Source organism: Malania oleifera, chromosome 12 (assembly GCF_029873635.1).
Source record: "Malania oleifera isolate guangnan ecotype guangnan chromosome 12, ASM2987363v1, whole genome shotgun sequence".
NCBI classification, from domain to species: domain Eukaryota; kingdom Viridiplantae; phylum Streptophyta; class Magnoliopsida; order Santalales; family Ximeniaceae; genus Malania; species Malania oleifera.
The window spans coordinates 4,951,570-4,971,024 of record NC_080428.1 but is presented as its reverse complement, the minus strand read 5'-3'; the positions used below and the strand labels follow the sequence as shown (position 1 = coordinate 4,971,024).

The 19,455-nt window shown below is 37.1% G+C and overlaps 1 protein-coding gene across 8 annotated transcripts in view; it reads right to left on the bottom strand.

The window, feature by feature from the left end:
• LOC131143775 (2-dehydro-3-deoxyphosphooctonate aldolase) overlaps positions 1–19,455 on the bottom strand; it is a 65,640-nt gene that overhangs the window by 25,868 nt on the left and 20,317 nt on the right. For all 8 annotated transcript variants that reach the window (XR_009133671.1, XR_009133670.1, XM_058092088.1 and 5 more), the window contains exons 6-9: positions 15,841–15,900; positions 15,657–15,731; positions 15,474–15,558; positions 862–920 (exon numbers count right to left, since the gene is read on the bottom strand). Coding sequence is in view for 6 of the 8 variants with exons in the window: in XM_058092088.1 (XP_057948071.1) it covers positions 862–920; positions 15,474–15,558; positions 15,657–15,731; positions 15,841–15,900 (279 nt within the window). In the remaining 2 variants the exon portion in view is untranslated. The remainder of the gene's footprint in view (positions 1–861; positions 921–15,473; positions 15,559–15,656; positions 15,732–15,840; positions 15,901–19,455) is intronic.

Sequence of the window (19,455 nt, the reverse complement as noted above, 5' to 3'; positions counted from 1 at the left end):
AGAACCATTATTCAGGGCAAAGCCTTAACCTTAAAAAAACTTTTGCTTGCAAAACAATTTTATCCAAAGTGAAAGTAGGTACGGAAGAGGCACTCAACAAATGCAAAATTAAGAATTTCATTTTAATTTGGGATGTTTGGATGTTTTAGAATTTAAATCATTTTGAGGTTATTTTTTAACTTTTAGTTGTTAGGATTAGTTTATTGAACCACTGCCTTCTGGACTATTGATTGAGATTTTGAAACTGTAATATGTTTCTTAGTTTTTCTCTCAAGCGCCCATTTTCTCTCTCCACTTTCTCTCTCCCTCTTCTGCTTTCTTTCTCTTCATCTTCATCTTCTTTACCTTCTCTTTTAATTTTCTCCCGTCAATTATTTTGGCGTCCGGCATCACCTAACCCCCTCGTTGGTGAGTGCTGACATCTCTACATCTTAGTTCTTATGTGTGCATGTAATATTGACTTCTTATAGTCATGCAGAAGTACTTGTTACAGGTACATTCAATTACTAAATATTATAAAACTGTAAAAAGAACAGCTTAAATGATTTGCACCCAGGCATGCATTCACCCCATCAAATCTAAAATCAAATTGCAATGGTCTATGAACAGATGACAATGAGACAATGTTCTTTCAATTCCAAACTTCTCAACTTTTTAACATTTAAATAGCAATTTTTAAAGTTTATTTTAGTTTTCATAATTTCAAGACAGAAAACCAAACATAGCAGGCACAGGACCTCACGCAGAAGAACAAATGTGCAAGATAACATGTGCAATTATTTCATCTCTGTTAACTTCAAAGACACACTTGTTTTACAAACAATATACAGAAATGTATGACAATGAATATTTTTTACTTACAATAGGACAATTAGCTTCCCTCATCCACTCCAGATTGCGTGGATCAACAACCAAATCATCTGCAATTCAAAGGACAAAAATAGAATCAATTAAAACAATAAGAAAAAAAATAAAAAGAAAGGGAACAATGCACGTCATCCTAATCTTTAGTCCAAAATTTAGAAATTAGTTCAGGATAACCTTTCAGAAACACAGAAGCAGAGTTGACTTTTGGAAGTTCAAACAAGGAAAGTCACTTTTTGAGTCGCACAAGATTCTATATTGGAAATATATAAGCATGTATCACACAGAAAGTGGCGCTAATCTAAAGAGTTTATGGAGCACAACTTGCCTAGTAGGACAAATTAACATAGGCTTATTAAAGTCAAAATCCACAGTTAATAGCTGTAGAAGCCTGGTTTTGTGCACCAAGCTCAATTGTACGGGTTTAAGCTTAAATCCATCAAGAACTCAGTTTGCAGATTACACACCTTGCAAGGATATTTTGTACATGTATTAAGAAAGTTTGAGTTGGGTGTGTTTTAACCTAATTTTGTGTTCGGGCAATGCACATTTCAAATTAGGGCAAAATAAAAAGAGAAGAAAGCTTGGAAATGGGCGGTGCAGGATGGGTGTTACCAGGCAACAGGGGTGCATGCCACAAGTGCCAGAAGACACCCTTTCTCTAGGTTTGTTTTCTTGCCATTTTTTTCAATCTAGTACCCTTTGCAGTGCCACAAGTTAAGATACCACATTTCTGATTTTTAATGAGCTTCTAGACTACTTTCGGCCCATAGATTGCTGACTTAGTTTCTAAGGCAAAACCCTAACCTAGGACTCCAATTTGTCTATAATTAAAAATCTAAGGTGCCTCTTTTGGAAATGGATATCGAGCTATTGGAGAATGGAGTCAAGAAGGAGCTTTTTACATTTGTTCTAAGATGACATTACTTGCTACAATCAATTAGTTGGTTTTGTTACAACCTTTGCTTCTTGATTCAAGGTATGCAATTACATGTTTTCTATAAATAAAAGCCTAAGGTGCCTCTTTTGGAAATGGATATCGAGCTATTGGAGAATAGAGTCAAGAAGGAGCCTTTTACATTTGTTCTAAGATGACAGTACTTGGTACAATCAATTAGTTGGTTTTGTTACAACTTTTGCTTCTTGTTTCAAGGTATGCAATTACATGTTTTCTCTTGATTGATTGGGTTCTTTCCTTCATGTACCAGTGGTATTTTCTCTTCATTGAGACTTTTGAATTACTAGGGATTTGATTCCCCATCCAAGACAAGGATAAGTAAGCAACCTTGGATTTTACTTCAAACACATATCTATAGCCATAACATCTTTGTGCATTTTTGTTGATAGATTAGTCCTTCATTTTTATTTAAATAGCTTTCTTTTTTGAAATTATTAATTATTGTTTATCTATTCCCAAGGCTAGCTCAACCTAACCCTATGACATAGGCTTAGTCAAGTCACGGTCCAACAATTCTATTTTCACTTACAGTTTCATGTTAAGTTAAACATGAGGATCCAGGGTAAAGTTTATGTTTGTATTGCTTACCTCATTTAATTAAATATCATACTTGGATTATGTAGATATCATATCATTAATGTTTATTCCATGTTTAGTCTTCTTTTTTTTTTTTGGTATAATAGAAAATCTTGATTAACAAAAATAGAACAGGATTACGAGGAAAGGATAATGAGATAACCTCCAAAAGACAACATGAAATGTGCAAACAAACAAATAAATTAAGCTAGATTTGCCTTCCAATATTTTTGGCAGTCAGATGGAGAAAGCCCATAGAAAATCCAAAAGAAAGGGGCCATAAAGATGCCAAAAACACCACTCTACCCCATAATAAGCTAGGAGATCTAGAACAGCCCTTGAAGGTTCTAGCATTCCTCTAGAGCCAAAGTATCCATAGGATTGCAAAAATTGCACAATGGCAAAAAATCTTCCATTCCTGCTCTTCTCAAAACCTCAAACTTTACTAGTAAGTAATCCAAAACCCCGATATGTTTATCCCTTGATTATGCAAGAATATATCTTTTTATCATTGCTCTCATGTTTGAGCAAATATGTCGATCCATAATATGCAAAGATCATATTCACATACAATTGAACGTGATGGTCCATAGAAAATAAAAAATGATCATATTTTTCTTCGCTTATTCTTCATGATGGATCATATGTGATTACGATTTGGAATGATAACAAGTATAGGTTTGCTTCATGAATATTATTGCTTAATGTGTTTCTTCTCAATCATATTGATGAATGGATTTATGCATCTTTCATGGATAATTAGTTTCGTTTTCCTCGCGACACATCATACATACATCTAGTCTAAGAGCCTTATGAGGCCTCCTAGTCTGAAGCAAGTCATTAGTATTAATCATGGTGAGAACCAAGGTCCAAAAGAAAGCTCAAATCTTAAAAGGAACTTTTTCTTTCCACACCTTTGTCCAAATGGAACAGGCTAGGATTTGCAGATATTTTGAGATGAGAAAAAAAGGACTTTGAGGAGGACCCTGAAGGGTCTCCAATCCAATGCCTAGCATCACCTCTTGTAGTGGGAATATAAGAATCCAAAACATCCAATAAGCAAGCGAGCTCATCAACCTCTCTTTCATTGACTCCTAAAGAGGAGGAAATCCCAAGAAACAAAGCCCCCTTAGGAAAACAGAAAGCTGAAATAGATGCATCATGATAGAAGAAAGTCTAAACAAATGCAGCACCAGTGATTCCAACAAAATATCACACTCACCCAATTCTCCTAGAAATGGACTTTGGCACCATTAACTCATTTTAAAATGAATGAGAGCAAAGAAATAACAAGATACCTTCTAGGGATTTGGGTGGGTAAAAATGCCATTTTCCACCTCGTATCACACCCATTCCAATTAATTCCATACTTTCTTTTAATAACATAATGCCATAACAAATTGGACTCTATGGGGAAGCTCCATAAGCATTTACCTATTAAAGAAATGTCCCTAGAAACCACATCTCCAAGCTCCAATCCCCCCTCAAATTTAGGTCTCCTAACCACCTCCCAACTAACAAGGCAATCCGTCTTGTCCTCCATGAAATGAGATCACAAGAAATCTCTCATTCTTTTTTTCTTTATAATAAAAGAATGTATATTAGATAGGGAAAAAAGAAGGCAGAACATGTGGGGACAAGTAGTCCACCAAAAAAGCAGAAAAACAAAAAACACGAAAATAGAAGATCGCAACATGAAACTAGACAAAATTAATCAACAAAACCCCCTTCTCAAACCCTTCCCATCATAATTTACCGAGCTTTTAAAATTTACTAATTCCCTTTGACCCTTCAACTTTTGACTTTTGCCACCATCCAAGCATGCTTCCTTTCCTCCAATATTACTCAAATTTAAATCCATTTTATCCAAAAGATCTTGAACTATGTCCTTGGGAATGTCCTCCATGAGAGTGAGCAATATTCCATCCCTACGCTGTAAATTGTTGACCAAACCGTCATTTTCAAAAATACACTCCCTCCAGACCATTCAAGAACATTAGATAAATCCTTTACTTCATCGCAAGAATAAAAAACATACTCATATTGTTTTCAAATCTCATCCAACGACAAGCCCCCAACTCAGTCAAATTCACTACAATCATCACTCACTGAATTTGAAAAATCTCCCCATTTCCTTACGTCCTTGCTTTTCTTTCCACATTGCTACACCCAACCCCCTTTCTAAGAGAGTCTTCCAGTATACTAAGTTCTCCGTTAGAATCTCTCCTTAAAAACTTTGTTCCTATCACACCAGAATTTTCTCTCCTCTTCAAACAACTTCCTCATCTTGGCACGCATACGAGCTGCCTTTTGACAAGCATACACTTACTAACCACTTTTGTTGGGACTTTAGAAAGAGAAAAAAAAAATACATGGAAATGTTAGAGAGGGATGCACTAATGAGAGTATTCTACCACCAATAATGGATAAGCCTTTCTTCCACCTCTCTAATATTTTCCCAACCGTCACTAGATCCTAGAAAGCATCTGACAAATGATTACCACCCTACCCCCCGGGGCGCACAAGGAAGACCAAGGTATGAAATAGGTCAAAGCCAAAGTATTGCACCCTGCTAGAGGTCTGAAACCCTCTTTCTCCCTACCACTCAAACTAATACCCGCTAAACCATTTTGGGAGAAATTTTTACCTTCAGCCCCGCAATCTTCTCAAAAATGCTTAGCAAAGTAAGAACCTTAAAGAGATTTCTCAACACTAATTTCTTAGAAATAGTGTAGTTGACTTTTTGAGTCCGATCCCTAGTTTTGCTAATGACAAACCACGAGTTACTTATGTGTGTTTTTAGTGCTTGAGCAGGCTTAATATTTTAGCGCACACATAAGGAAGTGATGGAAGCCAAAAGGAACATAAAGACCATATTATCCGGCATACTCCATGACGAATTAGAGGAGCAAAAGAAGAAGGAGAAGACATTTGTGCTATACTATAAATGCATTTTGTTTTATATTTTGGGTCTGTAATATTATGGACTATAATAATTGCATTGCATACATGATAAGATGCATAAGCTCAAAAGACCATAGAAAAGAATGCCATTTTTTATAGGCTAAATTATAAATCCTAGACCTTAGAATGACCCTAGGTCCTTGCACATCACTTGGAAAAATCATCTCTATCTTATAAATCATAAGTATGCAAACAAGGGTAACTTATGCTCAAAAATCATAAGTTTGAAAGGGCTTCGGGCGACCGAACCTAGAGCGTTGAAAACGCCTCGGTTGACCAAATAGGTAAAAAGTCAAAAAGGCTGACTTGGCTCGAGCGACCAAACCTAAAATGAACGCACTGTTCACGGTCGACCGAACCATGAATGTTGACTTTTTCACCTTCCCCGAGCGCCTGAACTTTAAGTTCAAATTCAACCCAGGCAACCGAACTAACAAGTTCGGCAAACTGAACCGTTCACCAGGCGATCGAACCTCGAACGTTCAGAAAATCGCCTTGACTCAGCCACCCGAACCTTTCCCCGGGCACCCGAAGTTCAAAAAACAACTTTTCTACCTGTGTCTGTTCGAGCGACCAAGCCTATGCACCGGGCGACCAAAACTCTCGGGTTGTCATATTTTTAACCGCGGTAACTAAGGTTAATTAAGGGTAAATTGGATTAAAAGGTTATTAAACAATTTTAATAATTCCCTTTATATCCTAATGGTCATATTTTTATTGGAGGCTATATATATACCCTCATTTGCAAAGATTAAGAATGAATTAGTGTCTTGATTAAGAAAATTTCTCTCTGAAATTCTTTGAGCTACACTTTCATATACAAGCCTATATACCTCACCTTTTACTCATTCCATTGCAAAATCATATTCAGTTAGAGTATTTTGAGATTACCTACACTTCCATTGCAAGCTTATACTCTCATGTTTGTGATTGATTGTTGATTTTAAAGAGAGTTGAGCCCAAAAATTTTTCCCCATTGATTTAATCCATAAATTTATTGTGTGGGGAAACTTTTATAAGTTTGTGAGTCTTTGCACTTTTATTGCAAGACTCTTAAGCTTGTCTTGTGTGTTGAAGAAAATATTTTTGACAAGCTTGTTTTACAAATATCTCTTGTGCTTGAACTTTAGAAATTAATTTTTGAGATATTTGATTATACTCTTGAAATCTTTGAAACATTATTTGTGGTTGATATATTTATATATATATTGTTTCAAAGAATCTTTGCTAACACACTCTCACATGTAAATTGTTATAGTTGCATACAACTGAGAGTTGGGATATAGACTTCATTGAACTTATACATTCATATCATACTAAAGTGTAATCTGTTGTTGTATTGTGCGTATTGGTACATATCTGCTTATTGGAGAAGCACGTATATTGTACACGAAAATTATACTAATTATCTTTTATATTCCAGGCGTGGCTTGAGGGGGTGTTAATCTAACCCGTAAGGATTGACTGTAAAGGTTGAGGTCAGCCCTGGTAATTTGACCTGGTATTATATATGGTGTCACTCCACCCATTAAGTGAGCAATAGTGGAATTCTCAAGCTTGCGAGCTAGAGGCAGGGATGTTGGCAGTATTGGCCGAACCCCAATAACATATCTTGTGTCTGTTCTTAAATTCCCGCACTTTAATTTCCTACACATGTTTGCTTATATTTAATTTATTATGAATGTGTGCATGATTTAAATATTGTGAATGATTGGGATAAACAGAGCCTGCTGAACTTGCCTTGATTATCTGCTCAGTTAAATTCTTGTTGGGTAATTGGTATTTGTTCTAAACAGACCCTAGGTTGTGGCATACTGTTGTTGGATTAGTTATACCTAGGAAGAAAGTTTTAAAATTCCAATTCACCCCCCCTTGGGAATACACCAATTCCAACAAGTGTCATCTGCAAACTACAAATGACGCACCTCACCTCCTCCTCCCCAACCAAAAGACCCTAATCACTCCTAGATCCTAAGTGCGAAGAATAGATCTACTCAAACCATCGACCACCAACGTAAACAAGAAGGGGATAACAGATCCCCTTGTCTTAACCTCCCTAAAGCTCGAAACCAATCCTTAGGTTCACCATTAACAATCATCTACAAATTAGCTGAGCTAAGGCAACTGCTAATCCAACTATACTGCAAAGAACCATAACCCCTTTTAATCAATATCTTATCAAAGAAACCCTAATTGACCATGTCATAGGCATCCTTGTAATTTAATTTAAAAATCATGCCTGTTTTATCCCTCCTCACATCCTCAACCACCTCATAAGCTAGCAAAACAGCATCTAAAATCAGTCTCTCTTTAACAAAGACTAGATCCCCAAACAACTCTTTGTATCCTTAAAAAAAAAAACTTATTATCTTATAAACATAAGTCCCAAGACTAATCGACTTGAAATCCTTCATCCTCCTTGACGTCCAAGTTTTTTGGAATGAGGGCAATGAAAGTAGAGTTAATACTCTTAAACACTATCCCATTCCTATGGATCTCCACAAAAACCTCAATCTTTTAAGACTTACCGACAATACTAGGAAAAATCCATCATTAAACCACCTAGTCCCGGGGCTTTATCCCTATCCATGCCAAACACAACTCTTACTTCTCCTCCATATCAAAAGGCCTCTCTAACCAATTTGCAGCCTCCTCCCCAAGAGGTTTCCATTGAGGCCCCTCAACCATCACCCTATTCTTGCACTCCTCAATATACAACACCTTGTAGAACTTAGTGAGCTCCTTCCCAATCTGCAAATGATCCCTCACCACCTTTCTAGAATCTCACTCCAACTCTTTGATCAGACTCTTCCTCGTCCTATCATTAGTCACCCAATGAAACAATCTAGAATCACTTTCCCCTTCATGAACCCAACTAATCATTGATTTTTGAGTCAACTCTCTTCCCTCAACAACAATACCTCCAACTCATTACAAACGTCAATTCCCCTAGCTCTATCTTCCTCTCTTAACAAACCACACTCCTGCAACCTATCTTAAAAGTGGTGGCTTATTTTAAGGCTTCTATCACTTCAGTTATTTAATTTGGGAGTCATTGCTAATTTTAAATCTAGAAGTAGATTCGTAGAAGACTTCTTAATGATTCCATAATCATTTTCACGCAAAAACTAGAATTTTCCAAATTCATCTTTATAAATAAAAATTCAAGAAGATTTTCAATTTTTTTGATAGCAAAAGAGATGAACTTATTAGATAAGGAAGAATATACAAGAAGGAGAACAAGAAATCCTCCTGACAAAAGAAAGAAAGGATAAAAAAATAAAAGATAAAAAAATGCCACTATCAAACTAACAAAGCCAACTAATTCCTTTGGATATTAGAAAACCTCCCTCCTTTAAAACAACCAGAAGAAAAACACCAAAACAAGGTAAATAATGAATCTTCTCCCGTAACAACGATAAATTCAACATATTCCCCATAAAGATAAGAGCATTTCATTCAAATAATAAACCCAAAAATCTGCAAAATCCGAACAAATCCATAAAGCATCAGCATCCTTTCTTTTACCAAAATCAGAAAAAAGAAGTGGCTAACAAATCCTCCACTGACACCAGACAAACACAGTTTTCTCCCAAAAGACCAAAAAGCTTGTTCCAAATATTCCAAGAAAACAAGGCAGTGCAGGAAAAAATGAGATGATGTGTCCAAACTATCAAGACAGAGCACAGATATTGCAAGAAATTGCCTTTGAAGGTGTCCTACTCCAGAACAGATTGTTCATGTTAACTCTATTAAGAACAACCAAACATATAAAACCTTTATCTTTGAGGGAACTTCCAAATAATTTTATAGAATGGATAGGAAAAATTAGCATTAATCGAGTAATTGAAAAAAAAATTGCATAAATAAACGCCCCATAGAGTCTAAAGACCAAGAATGACCATCCACGCTAAAGGAACGAGAGCAGGTCCTCAATAACATCAACAAAGAAGACAACTACTCTACCTCCCTATCATTCATAGTTCTTTGAAAATGGAAATCCTAGGAAAAGGGAAGACCTTCAAAATTCAAAAAGCAAATAATCTCATTATGTCCAAATCTCCAATGATAAAGATGATGAAAGAATTCAAGAAAAGCAACATTACTCACCCAGATGTCTCCCCGAAAACGAATCCAACCCATTACTCAAGACAATATTAGTACGAGGAAAAAGAAGGGGGTAAATATGAGAAATACACCTCCATAGGCTTCCTTAAAAACATCTAATTCCAAAATTAGCATCCCGCCCATTTGAACACAATCCAAATTTACATTTTAATGACTTTATGCCAGAGAGAGGATTTCTCTAATGGAAACCACCATAACCATTTAGCCAAAAGGGCAGCGTTTTTACACCCCAACTTACCAAGACCCTTTACTTTTTAATGACTTTATGCCAAAGAGAGGATTTCTCTAATGGAAACCACCATAACCATTTAGCCAGAAGAGCAGTGTTTTACACACCAACTTACCAAGATCCAAACCCACTCCAACCTATACCTACAAATAATCTCCCACTCGACAAGATGATCTCTTATCCCCAACCTAAGACCAAAGGAAACCCCCACGAGAATCCAAAAACCAAACAAATAGTAAAAAGGACACTAGCAAGACAAGCATGAATAAGAATAATGCAGCCCCCTAGAGAAAATAACACACCTTTCCACCCATCCAAATGCTTAGAAACTCTCTCTGCCACCAGATCACAAAAACCACAGACTTTGGATCACCAACCAATGAGACACCTAGATAAGACAAGGACCAATCCAAAAGACCACAACCCACTAATGAAGCCAACTCCTCTAGACCTACTAAATGTCAAATCGATGGCCACTAAAAACCAATCTTCCATAAATTAATTTTAAGCCCAAAAACCCTTTCAAAAAAATTGAAGAAGATTCAAAATGTTCAAAAAAGAATTTGTATGATCACAAATGAAAAACAAAGTCTCATAAGCAAACTGAAGATGGGATACGCAAAACCCCTCTCTACCCACTTCCAGCCCTTTTATTAAACCCTTATCAACCGCCCTCTCCACTAATCTACTCAAAAACATCAACTACAAAAATAAACAAAAAAGGAGATAATGGATCTCCTTGTCCAGCACCTTTTGATGCTCTAAACCATGATTTATGTTCTCCATACATGATTACCTAAAAGAAAGCATTAGACAAGCAAACCCTCATCCAAAAACTCCATCTTTCCCCAATACCTTTTCTGGCCAACACCTTATCCAAAAAATTCCAACTAACCCTAGCATAAGCTTTTTCAAAATCCAATTTAAAAGGAATGCCCTTCTCATTTTCCTACAAACCTCTTCCACAACCTTATTAGCAACCAAAATAGAATCCATAATCTGTGAACCACCCCCCCCCCCCCCAAAACAAATGCACTTTGAGCCTTAGAGATAGTATCATCAAGCACCACACTGAACCTTATTAGCTAGTAGATTAGCAATGATGTTATGCACACTAGTCACTAAACTAATAGGTCCAAAATCTGAAATCTCAATATATATATATATATATATATACTTTTTTAGGCACCAAAGTGATGAAAGTGGTTTTAATGCTCTTGCTCAAGATCCCATTACAATAAAACTCATTAAAGACCTTTCCAATCCACCCTAACCACATCCCAACAATCTTGAAAAAAAAAACCCATTATTAAACCCATCTAGACCTTGAGCCTTATCCCTCTCCATCCCGAACATAGTTGCCTTCACTTCCTCCACTTCAAAGGGTCTTTCCAACCAGCTCACACGATTCCTAGAAATCGGACTATAGGTCTACAAAATTACTCCGAATAAATATTAGAAAAGAAATTAGTAATCTTATTTGCAATCAAGCAAGGATCAGAAATAACCCCATCTACACCCAAATCCAATTCTGTAATCATGTTTCTCCTCATCTTCCCATTAGCCAACCTATGGAAAAGTGCGGTATTACAGTAGCCTTCTTTAACCTGCTTAAATGGATCATTTGGAACCACTTATAGAAAAGTAATTTTCTAGAAATAGTACTCATCCGAAAAATTACTTATATAAAAATTAGTCTAGGATTACTTATCATAAGTACTTTTTCATACAAGTACATTTTTTCAGAAAAATAATTTTTAAGAAAATACTTATTTTCCTGAAAAAAATAGTTTGGAAAAGTAGTTTTTGAAATAAATACTTATTTAAGTGTAAACCAAACACTACTTATTGATGCAAGTACTTATAAAAAAAAAAGGCCGTACCCAGTGCACAAGGCTCCCACTTTGATGCAAGTACATAAAAACAATAATTTTATGAAAAATTACTTATTTTTTAACATGTTCCAAATGTGGGCTTAGTCTTTGGCCTCCAACTCCACATTTCCAAAACAATCAAATACTCCGACTCATTCTTCAACGAAGCCCAATTAGCTTCCTCACTCTCCAAAAGAGTAACATATTCTTCTTTTCTATCTAAAAAATTCAACTCGCTCAAAATGACTGCCTTCTTAATCCTAATATCCCCAAAAACTTCCCTATTCCAAGCCTTCAAAGTCACCTTAAGGTGCCTAAGCTTCTTCATAAACCTAAACCATGTCAAACCTTTCTTCAAATCCTCACTCCAAGGATCTCTAACCAGAGGAGGAAAAGAATCATGATCAAACCACGTATTCTTAAACCAAAAAGATAGGGACACCACTTCGCCTTAGAAGATTCCAACAAGACAAAAAAACAATCAAAAGCAAGTCTAGACAAAAAAAAAATTGGGAAAGATTAGAACACTTAACCCATCCTCTCTACAAACAACAAAACACAACAACAACAACATGCCTTAAGTCCCACTAGATGGGATCGGTTACATGAATCCTTTTCCACCAATTCACCCGATCGAGAGTGTTTTCTTCTATTAGATTAAGGGCTATTAAATCCTTCCTCACTACCTCATTCCACGTTAGTTTAGGCCTACCCCTACCCCTTTTCATGCCAGAAACAATAACTAACTCACTCCTCCTCACAGGTACTCTACTAGACCTGCATTTAACACATCCTCCCTGTCACTAAAAAATAAAAACATGTCTAACCGACTAGCAACAGCCCTCTTCCCACCCACAGATTAAGAGAAAAGGGCATTACCCAATGGAAAATCTCTTGAATCTTAATCCCTAATAAATCTTTCAAAACACAGCATACTCAAAGAAAACCTATATAAATATTTTTCTCCCAAGAAACCTAACAACATTAAAGTCACCACCTACAATCCATCTAAGAGAACAAAATCTAAAGACCACATACAACTCCTCCTGGAAAAAAGGATCGAAAACAGACGTTACCCACCATTGACTTCTGCCTTAAATATCCACCAAAACCAAAAGGGAGAAGAACAAGATTATAAATTTTGGTAATGGGCTGAGTATGCCAAACAACAATTTCATTAATAGAATAATATACAGCTAGGAGAATAAGATATCTCCTTAACAAAGTCTGGAAAATTTAGATAAAAAACAAAACGAAACAACCTAAAGACTGAAAAACAAGAGAGAAAAACCAACACGAACTAACACTCCAACACAAAACACCAATTAAGCTGAATATTAACTCCCTTAAAATTCCTTTGTCCCACACACCAAAGAGAAGCCAAATAATGTATCTTTTCCCAAACCAGCAACTGAGATGACTTCTTCCCTAGGAAGTGCGCATTACGCTCCTTCCACAAACCTCAAAAGACTGCAACAAAATTTTAAAATAAAAAGAAACACATTTCCAAAGTGCTGCCTAAGTAAAGCTCCCACTCCTTACACCTCCCCTCCCAAATACTCTTAACCACCCCCTCCCCATATGCATTCTCTAATTTAGTTTCCTAAAGTAAAACTAAGTCAGGAGAACACCTAAGCAACACTTTCCGAATCAACCCCTCTTCTTAATGTCCCCTAAACCCCTAACATTCCAACTAATTAGCCTCATAATTTAACTCTATTCCGCTCCTTCACAGCTAACCTCACTGTAATAAATAGAAGAGGCTACTTCTTAGATCCCTTTTGAACCTTCTTTTTGACCCTTTCATAAGTTCTAGTATTTAACCCCACCTTCACCAGGCAGCCTAAGGGATCAGGGACTCACTAACATTAAACCCAAATCCTCTCGGAGCTTTTGCAGGTCTCTTTTTGTTTCTCAACCACCCCCCCCCCCCCTCTCTTCAAAAAAGGACTAATAGAACTGACATCGCCCTCAATAGAGTCCTCCCCCTGACATAGGACATTATTAATAAAATTACAATGAATGGGGATGGGAAGATACCTCTTTGAAAATAAGAAGCTGCGAATCCTCCAATGAGAGTATATTCACATCATCAACCACCCTCTCAATAGGCATAGAATCACCAGAAACATTGATGGGATTAGGCTCAAGATCAGAAACAATGGCCAAAGAATCCTTCTCAAAGAAATCTCTTACCTGATTTTCAGTGTTCCTCAAATGGTGAAAACCACCCTGTGCTTCTTCAGAGAGCTTCTTAGGACTATCTTCCCATCTTCCTGATGATTGGACCAAGGAACGTCTTCCAAACTAACTTGAGCATTTGACCCATTCACAGATTTGTTCACAGAATCAGCAGAGACAGGTTGTCCTCCCTTGCAATTCCATTCCCTGCCAACAATATTGATCTATTAGCATGTCTTTTTCAGATTCACACATGCTTCCGATATCTTCATGAATCATAATAATAACTCACATCTGAACCGACATCCCAAGAATTTGATCCATATCTTATATCAGACAACAAATAAGAAAGAGCTCATTTAATAGGGTATCAGACAACAAATAAGAAAGAGCTCATTTAATAGGGATTCAGATTCTGGCAGTTTCTCCTTAATCTTCTTCTCTTGATCATTAGGGAATGAACCAAGTGCTCCAGCTTCTGCTTATTTAAACCACCTGGAGATTCAGGGCCAACTCTCTTTACAGCAGAATTACAGCTTCTCCTTCCTTCTGAATATCGTCAGCAGTTATGTTCAAGCTTAAGTGGGCTTAACTTGGTCCAGCTCAAAAGCTATCTGTGCAAATGCCTTACCTGGGCCCAACTCCCTTAACTGACCCAAATACACAACTTTATTGGGCCCAGATTGCTCTCTCTTAACATTATACAGGCCCAGCTCCCTTAAATGACCCAAATCCGCAGCTTCATTGGGTAAATTCCCAACTTCTGTGGGCCTAGTTTGTCCTTTCTTCTCAACCTATCTGCAAACTACCCATCTTTCGACAGGCTCAAAATTCTGATAGTTTAAATTTATCCCAAAACAATTTAAATTTCACACCTACCAAATTGCTAAGAAGGAGATGAAAACTGAAGATCAAAGACAGACAGTTTGCCAGTGGTGTTCAAAGCCTTCAGCAGAGGAATTCTAAGAGCATCTGTGTTAGAAACCCCTAGCGAAAGCCTCTGAAACACACTCAATTTCTCACCCCCCCCCCCCCACCCCCACTGTTGCTTCTCCGAACATTCGCTGACCCACAATCAGAACCATTCCATCCCAACTCAATGACCATCGATTTCTTCTTCAAAACCTCGACTTTGACAGCATCAATCTCCTTGAAAGCATAAATGAAGGCTTTTCCAACCAGACACATCCACACCCTCAGGAATTCAAACAGAATAGGATCAACACCTTGATCTCTAAATTTCTCCAAGCACAAAAATCAACCCCTTCTATTTGACAAAAGTTTGAGGCTAAGGACCCCCAACTGTTCTGGAAATATGTCCTCCAAGATCCTTAAAAAGTCCTGAACCAAAATCAGACATACCCAGCTTCCCTAAAACCCACTGGAATTCATCAAATTTCAACAATCCAATCGACATGAACCTTCCCACAAATTCTGATGTGTGATCAGACAAATTATCCACACGTTACACAATAAATGTTAATGGGCCCACAGGTAGTAATCACAATGGTGAAGCCCACAGTTCTATCATAATTCTACACTGCTGTCACAGAGTTACACGTAACAATCTACATGGCCTTAAAAGTTGAAAACATAAATTTGGTAACATTTACAAACCTCCAGAAGTATTAAGTAGTAGTTGATAAAATGATGCTTGGAAGCCTATATAGCAATTGAAATCATATCCGGAAGGACTTACTATAGCCAAACATTGTTCCCCTTTCGCATACCATAACATTTTGATTTCCAGCCAACCTAACCTTTTCAGCAGAATTTCCCATGACCTGAAAAAAATGCATGATTGAGAAATTTTTACCAATAAAACCCAATGGAAAAATGCATTAAAGGGTTTAAAATTTGTTGAGAAAAAACATTCACTTACAGAAGGAGCACAAAACTGGCCTTTCTTAATATTGACAATTTTTCCAGTCTTGGCAGCTGCAACTAGAAGATCTGTCTGTCATTGGAAGGTACAAAATCACACTGTTCAGACCTAGACCTTGATATTTGCTCATTCCAAAAGCACTAGGTCATCATTTCGAAGGTCAAAATAATATTTAATTGACCTGACGACATAAAAAAGCTGGAATCTGAATTATATCTGCTACTCTTCCAACTGGTTCACACTGAAATAAATCTACAGTCAGAAATTCTTCAGGCCATGGTGAAAGCCAGTCCTTTTGACTTCACACTTTGTCAACATTATACAGCGAATGAAGCATTTCATCATTTGTTGGAATTGACATAAAGTAGAAAAGAATAAACAAACATCACAAAATACACAAACACAAACATCAGATTTGTATAGCAATGCAAAGCAGGTTGAACAGCAGTTCTACACCTGCTTCCCCTGCTTCAGTATCAGCAGACACATTGCATTGTTAAAAGTTGGCACTGGTTTCGAGATAGAGAAAGAAATAATAACAATATTAAGAACAATGAACACAAAATTTATGAGCATGAATATTAAGCCTTTTATAGAGAAGCATAACAAATGTAAGATCAACAAATAGGTATTCAATTTAAGTTATTGGTAGCAACAAAACATATTGAGTTTAAAGATTAAGATGAAAACTGAAATTGCATAGCACAATGTAATCTTGATCAATTTTTTTTTCATTGCCCACTTCCCTTTCAAAATGAATAAATAAACGACAACTTTGATAGAGTAACTACCAGAAATTAATGCACTTCATTAGAAAGTTGGAACACGTCCACGCAAGCAAATGGTAATGTCTAGCGACCCATGGGCATCACTAATGCTATCACACAAGTGAACATTCCCTTGAACGCCTATTCCTCCAAAGCAGCTGTATCCCAACTATAGAATCAAGATTTCTCCTCTCTATTCCTGCAATGGCAACAGAATAGTAGGGTTTTGAAAACCCATCATCTTTTCATTTTGGGGCTCCAAGTAGAGAAGGGTTTCTGCTTGTTCCAAATGTACATTGTGTCACATGGTGAAAATGTAAGGGGATAACAAAGGGGGTATAATGATACTATATGTGATTCTTCAAGATTTACATTGTAATCTAAACTCTTGAGTATATGAATGTGTTGTCATCTTGTTGGATGAATGATATAAGTAGACCCTTTCAAAGATGTTTTCTATTGCTTCATGGATGCTATTATGTATGTTGAATAATTGGGTGAAATGGAAGACCTTCCCTCAATGATAGGTCTCTCCCTCTATTTATAATATATGTCAAGCACAATTGTAATTACCATAATACCCTTACTAGCTCACAGTTATAAAGCTAAATGACTAAATAACCACTAACACCCCCCCCCCCCAAAGCTCGAGCATATATATCATATGCTCCTAGCTTGTTACAAATGAATTTCACACGAGCACCTCCCAAGGCTTTAGTGAACAAATCAGCAGGCTGAAACTCAAACTTCACATGAGCGGTTGTAATAAGCTTCTGTACAAGTTTCTCCCAAATAAAGTGGCAATCAACTTCAATGTGCTTTGTCCACTCATGGAAAACCAGGTTGGAGGCAATATGAATAGCAACTCGATTATCACACATCAACTCCATAGGCTGAGAATGTAGAAAAACTAGTTCCTTCAAAATGCTCTTCAACCAAACAAGTTCAAATGTAGTGTGTGCCATAGCCCTATACTTTGACTCAGCACTTTACCTAGCCACCACAGTTTGTTTCTTACTTTTCCAAGATACCAAATTACCACCGAAAAAGATACAATACCCGGTTGTGGATCTTTGGTCGGAAGATGACCTAGCACAATCAGCATCTGTATATCCCTAAATATGAGTGTAACCTCGATCCTGATATAAGATACCTCACCTTGGTACAGCTTTGAGATATCTCAAAATGCAAATTATTGCATCCCAATGACTTGTTCTCGAGGAATCAAGAAACTGACTCACAACACTTGTTGCAAAGAATATATCTAGACGAGTGACTATGAGATAATTCAACTTTCAAACAAGTCTCCAGTACCAACCGGGGTTAGACAATATCTAGGACTAACTTACTATTGGGATCCATGGGTGCATCAAAAGGTTTGGATCCCTACATCCCCATCTCATCTAAAAGATCAAGAACATACTTCCTCTGTGACAAGACAATTCCGTATGAGCTCTCGAAACTTCTATACCCAAGAAGTACTTCAATGATCCCCAAGTCATTGATCTAAAACTTACTTTGTAGGAAAAGCTTTAGGTCTTGGATGCCTCGATCATCACACCAGTGATCACAATGTCATCCACATACACAATAAGAAAAATCCTACTAGATGGAGTATAGCAATAAGATATAGAGTGATCTACTACATACCGATAGAGGCCAAACTCAAGTACTACAACACTAAAACGGCCAAAACATGCTCTTGGAGATTGTTTTAATCCATATAATGATTTCATAAGCTAACATACTGAGCCCGACTCCCCCTGAGCAACAAACCCAAGTGGTTGCTTCATGTAGACCTCCTCATGAAGATCATCAAGTAGGAAAGCATTCTTCACATATAACGGATGTAGAGGCCAATGACAAGTGGTGGCTAAAGAGATGAACAAACGTACTGAGGCAAGTTTAGCAACCAGAGAGAATGTGTCTAAATAATCCAAACCATGTGCCTAAGTACATCCCTTAGCAACAAGTTAAGCCTTCAAATGAGCCGCAAAATCATTAGGATTGACTTTCACATTGTACACCTAGCAACAACCAACCACAGACTTATCAGAAGGAAAAGGTACCAAAGTGCACGCATCTCTTCAACCATTGCAGTCCTCGCCCAAAATGGGATAGGGCTTTAGAAATAGATTTTGGAAGAGCAACAAAAGAAAGAAAACGAATAAAACTATAATAAGAAGGTGACAAGAAATCATAACAAACAAAAATAGAGATTGGATGTTGGGTACAAGTGCGTTTAACTTCCCAAACAGCTATAGGAAGATCAACATCATGGGAAATAAGATCATCCAATGAGGGAACTAGAGGCAAAGTAGTAGAAGCTAGAGGAGGCACTCCTCCCTTGAGTCGCAATGTGTATACCTACAAATTGGGATCATCCAAGTGACGAGAAGGACTCAAATTGGATGAAGATGTAGGAGGATTGGGCACAGATAATAGGTTTGAATTTGGAAGGCAAGACAGAGGAAGGGACGCATCAAGGTCTACAGAACTTGAGGAATTATAGTATGATGTAGGCTCAAAAAATGTGACTTCAGCAAAGACAAAGAATCGATGTAAAGTAGGACTATAAAATTGATATCCCTTTCGAGTATAGGAATAGCCCAGAAAAATACATTTGATAGTACGAGGATCCAACTTGTCCATTCTTAGAGTTAATTGATGGACAAAGGACACACAACCGAATATGCAAGGAGGAAGGGAGAACAAAGGAGCCTTAGGGAAGATAAGTGAATATGGGATTTTACCACCAAGGACAGAGGATGACATTTTATTGATGGATTAAGTTGTGAGCACATCACTCCAAAAAACCTTTGGGGACATTCACTTGATGCAATAGAGTATGAGTGACTTCAAGAATATGTCTGTTTTTCTACTCTGCAACTCCATTTAGTTGTGGGGTGTGGACACAAGAGGACTGATGGATCATACCAGAATTAGTCATATAGGTACTGAATTGGGTATTGAAGTACTCCTTAGCATTATCTCTATGAAGTATCTCGACTGACATATCAAATTGAGTC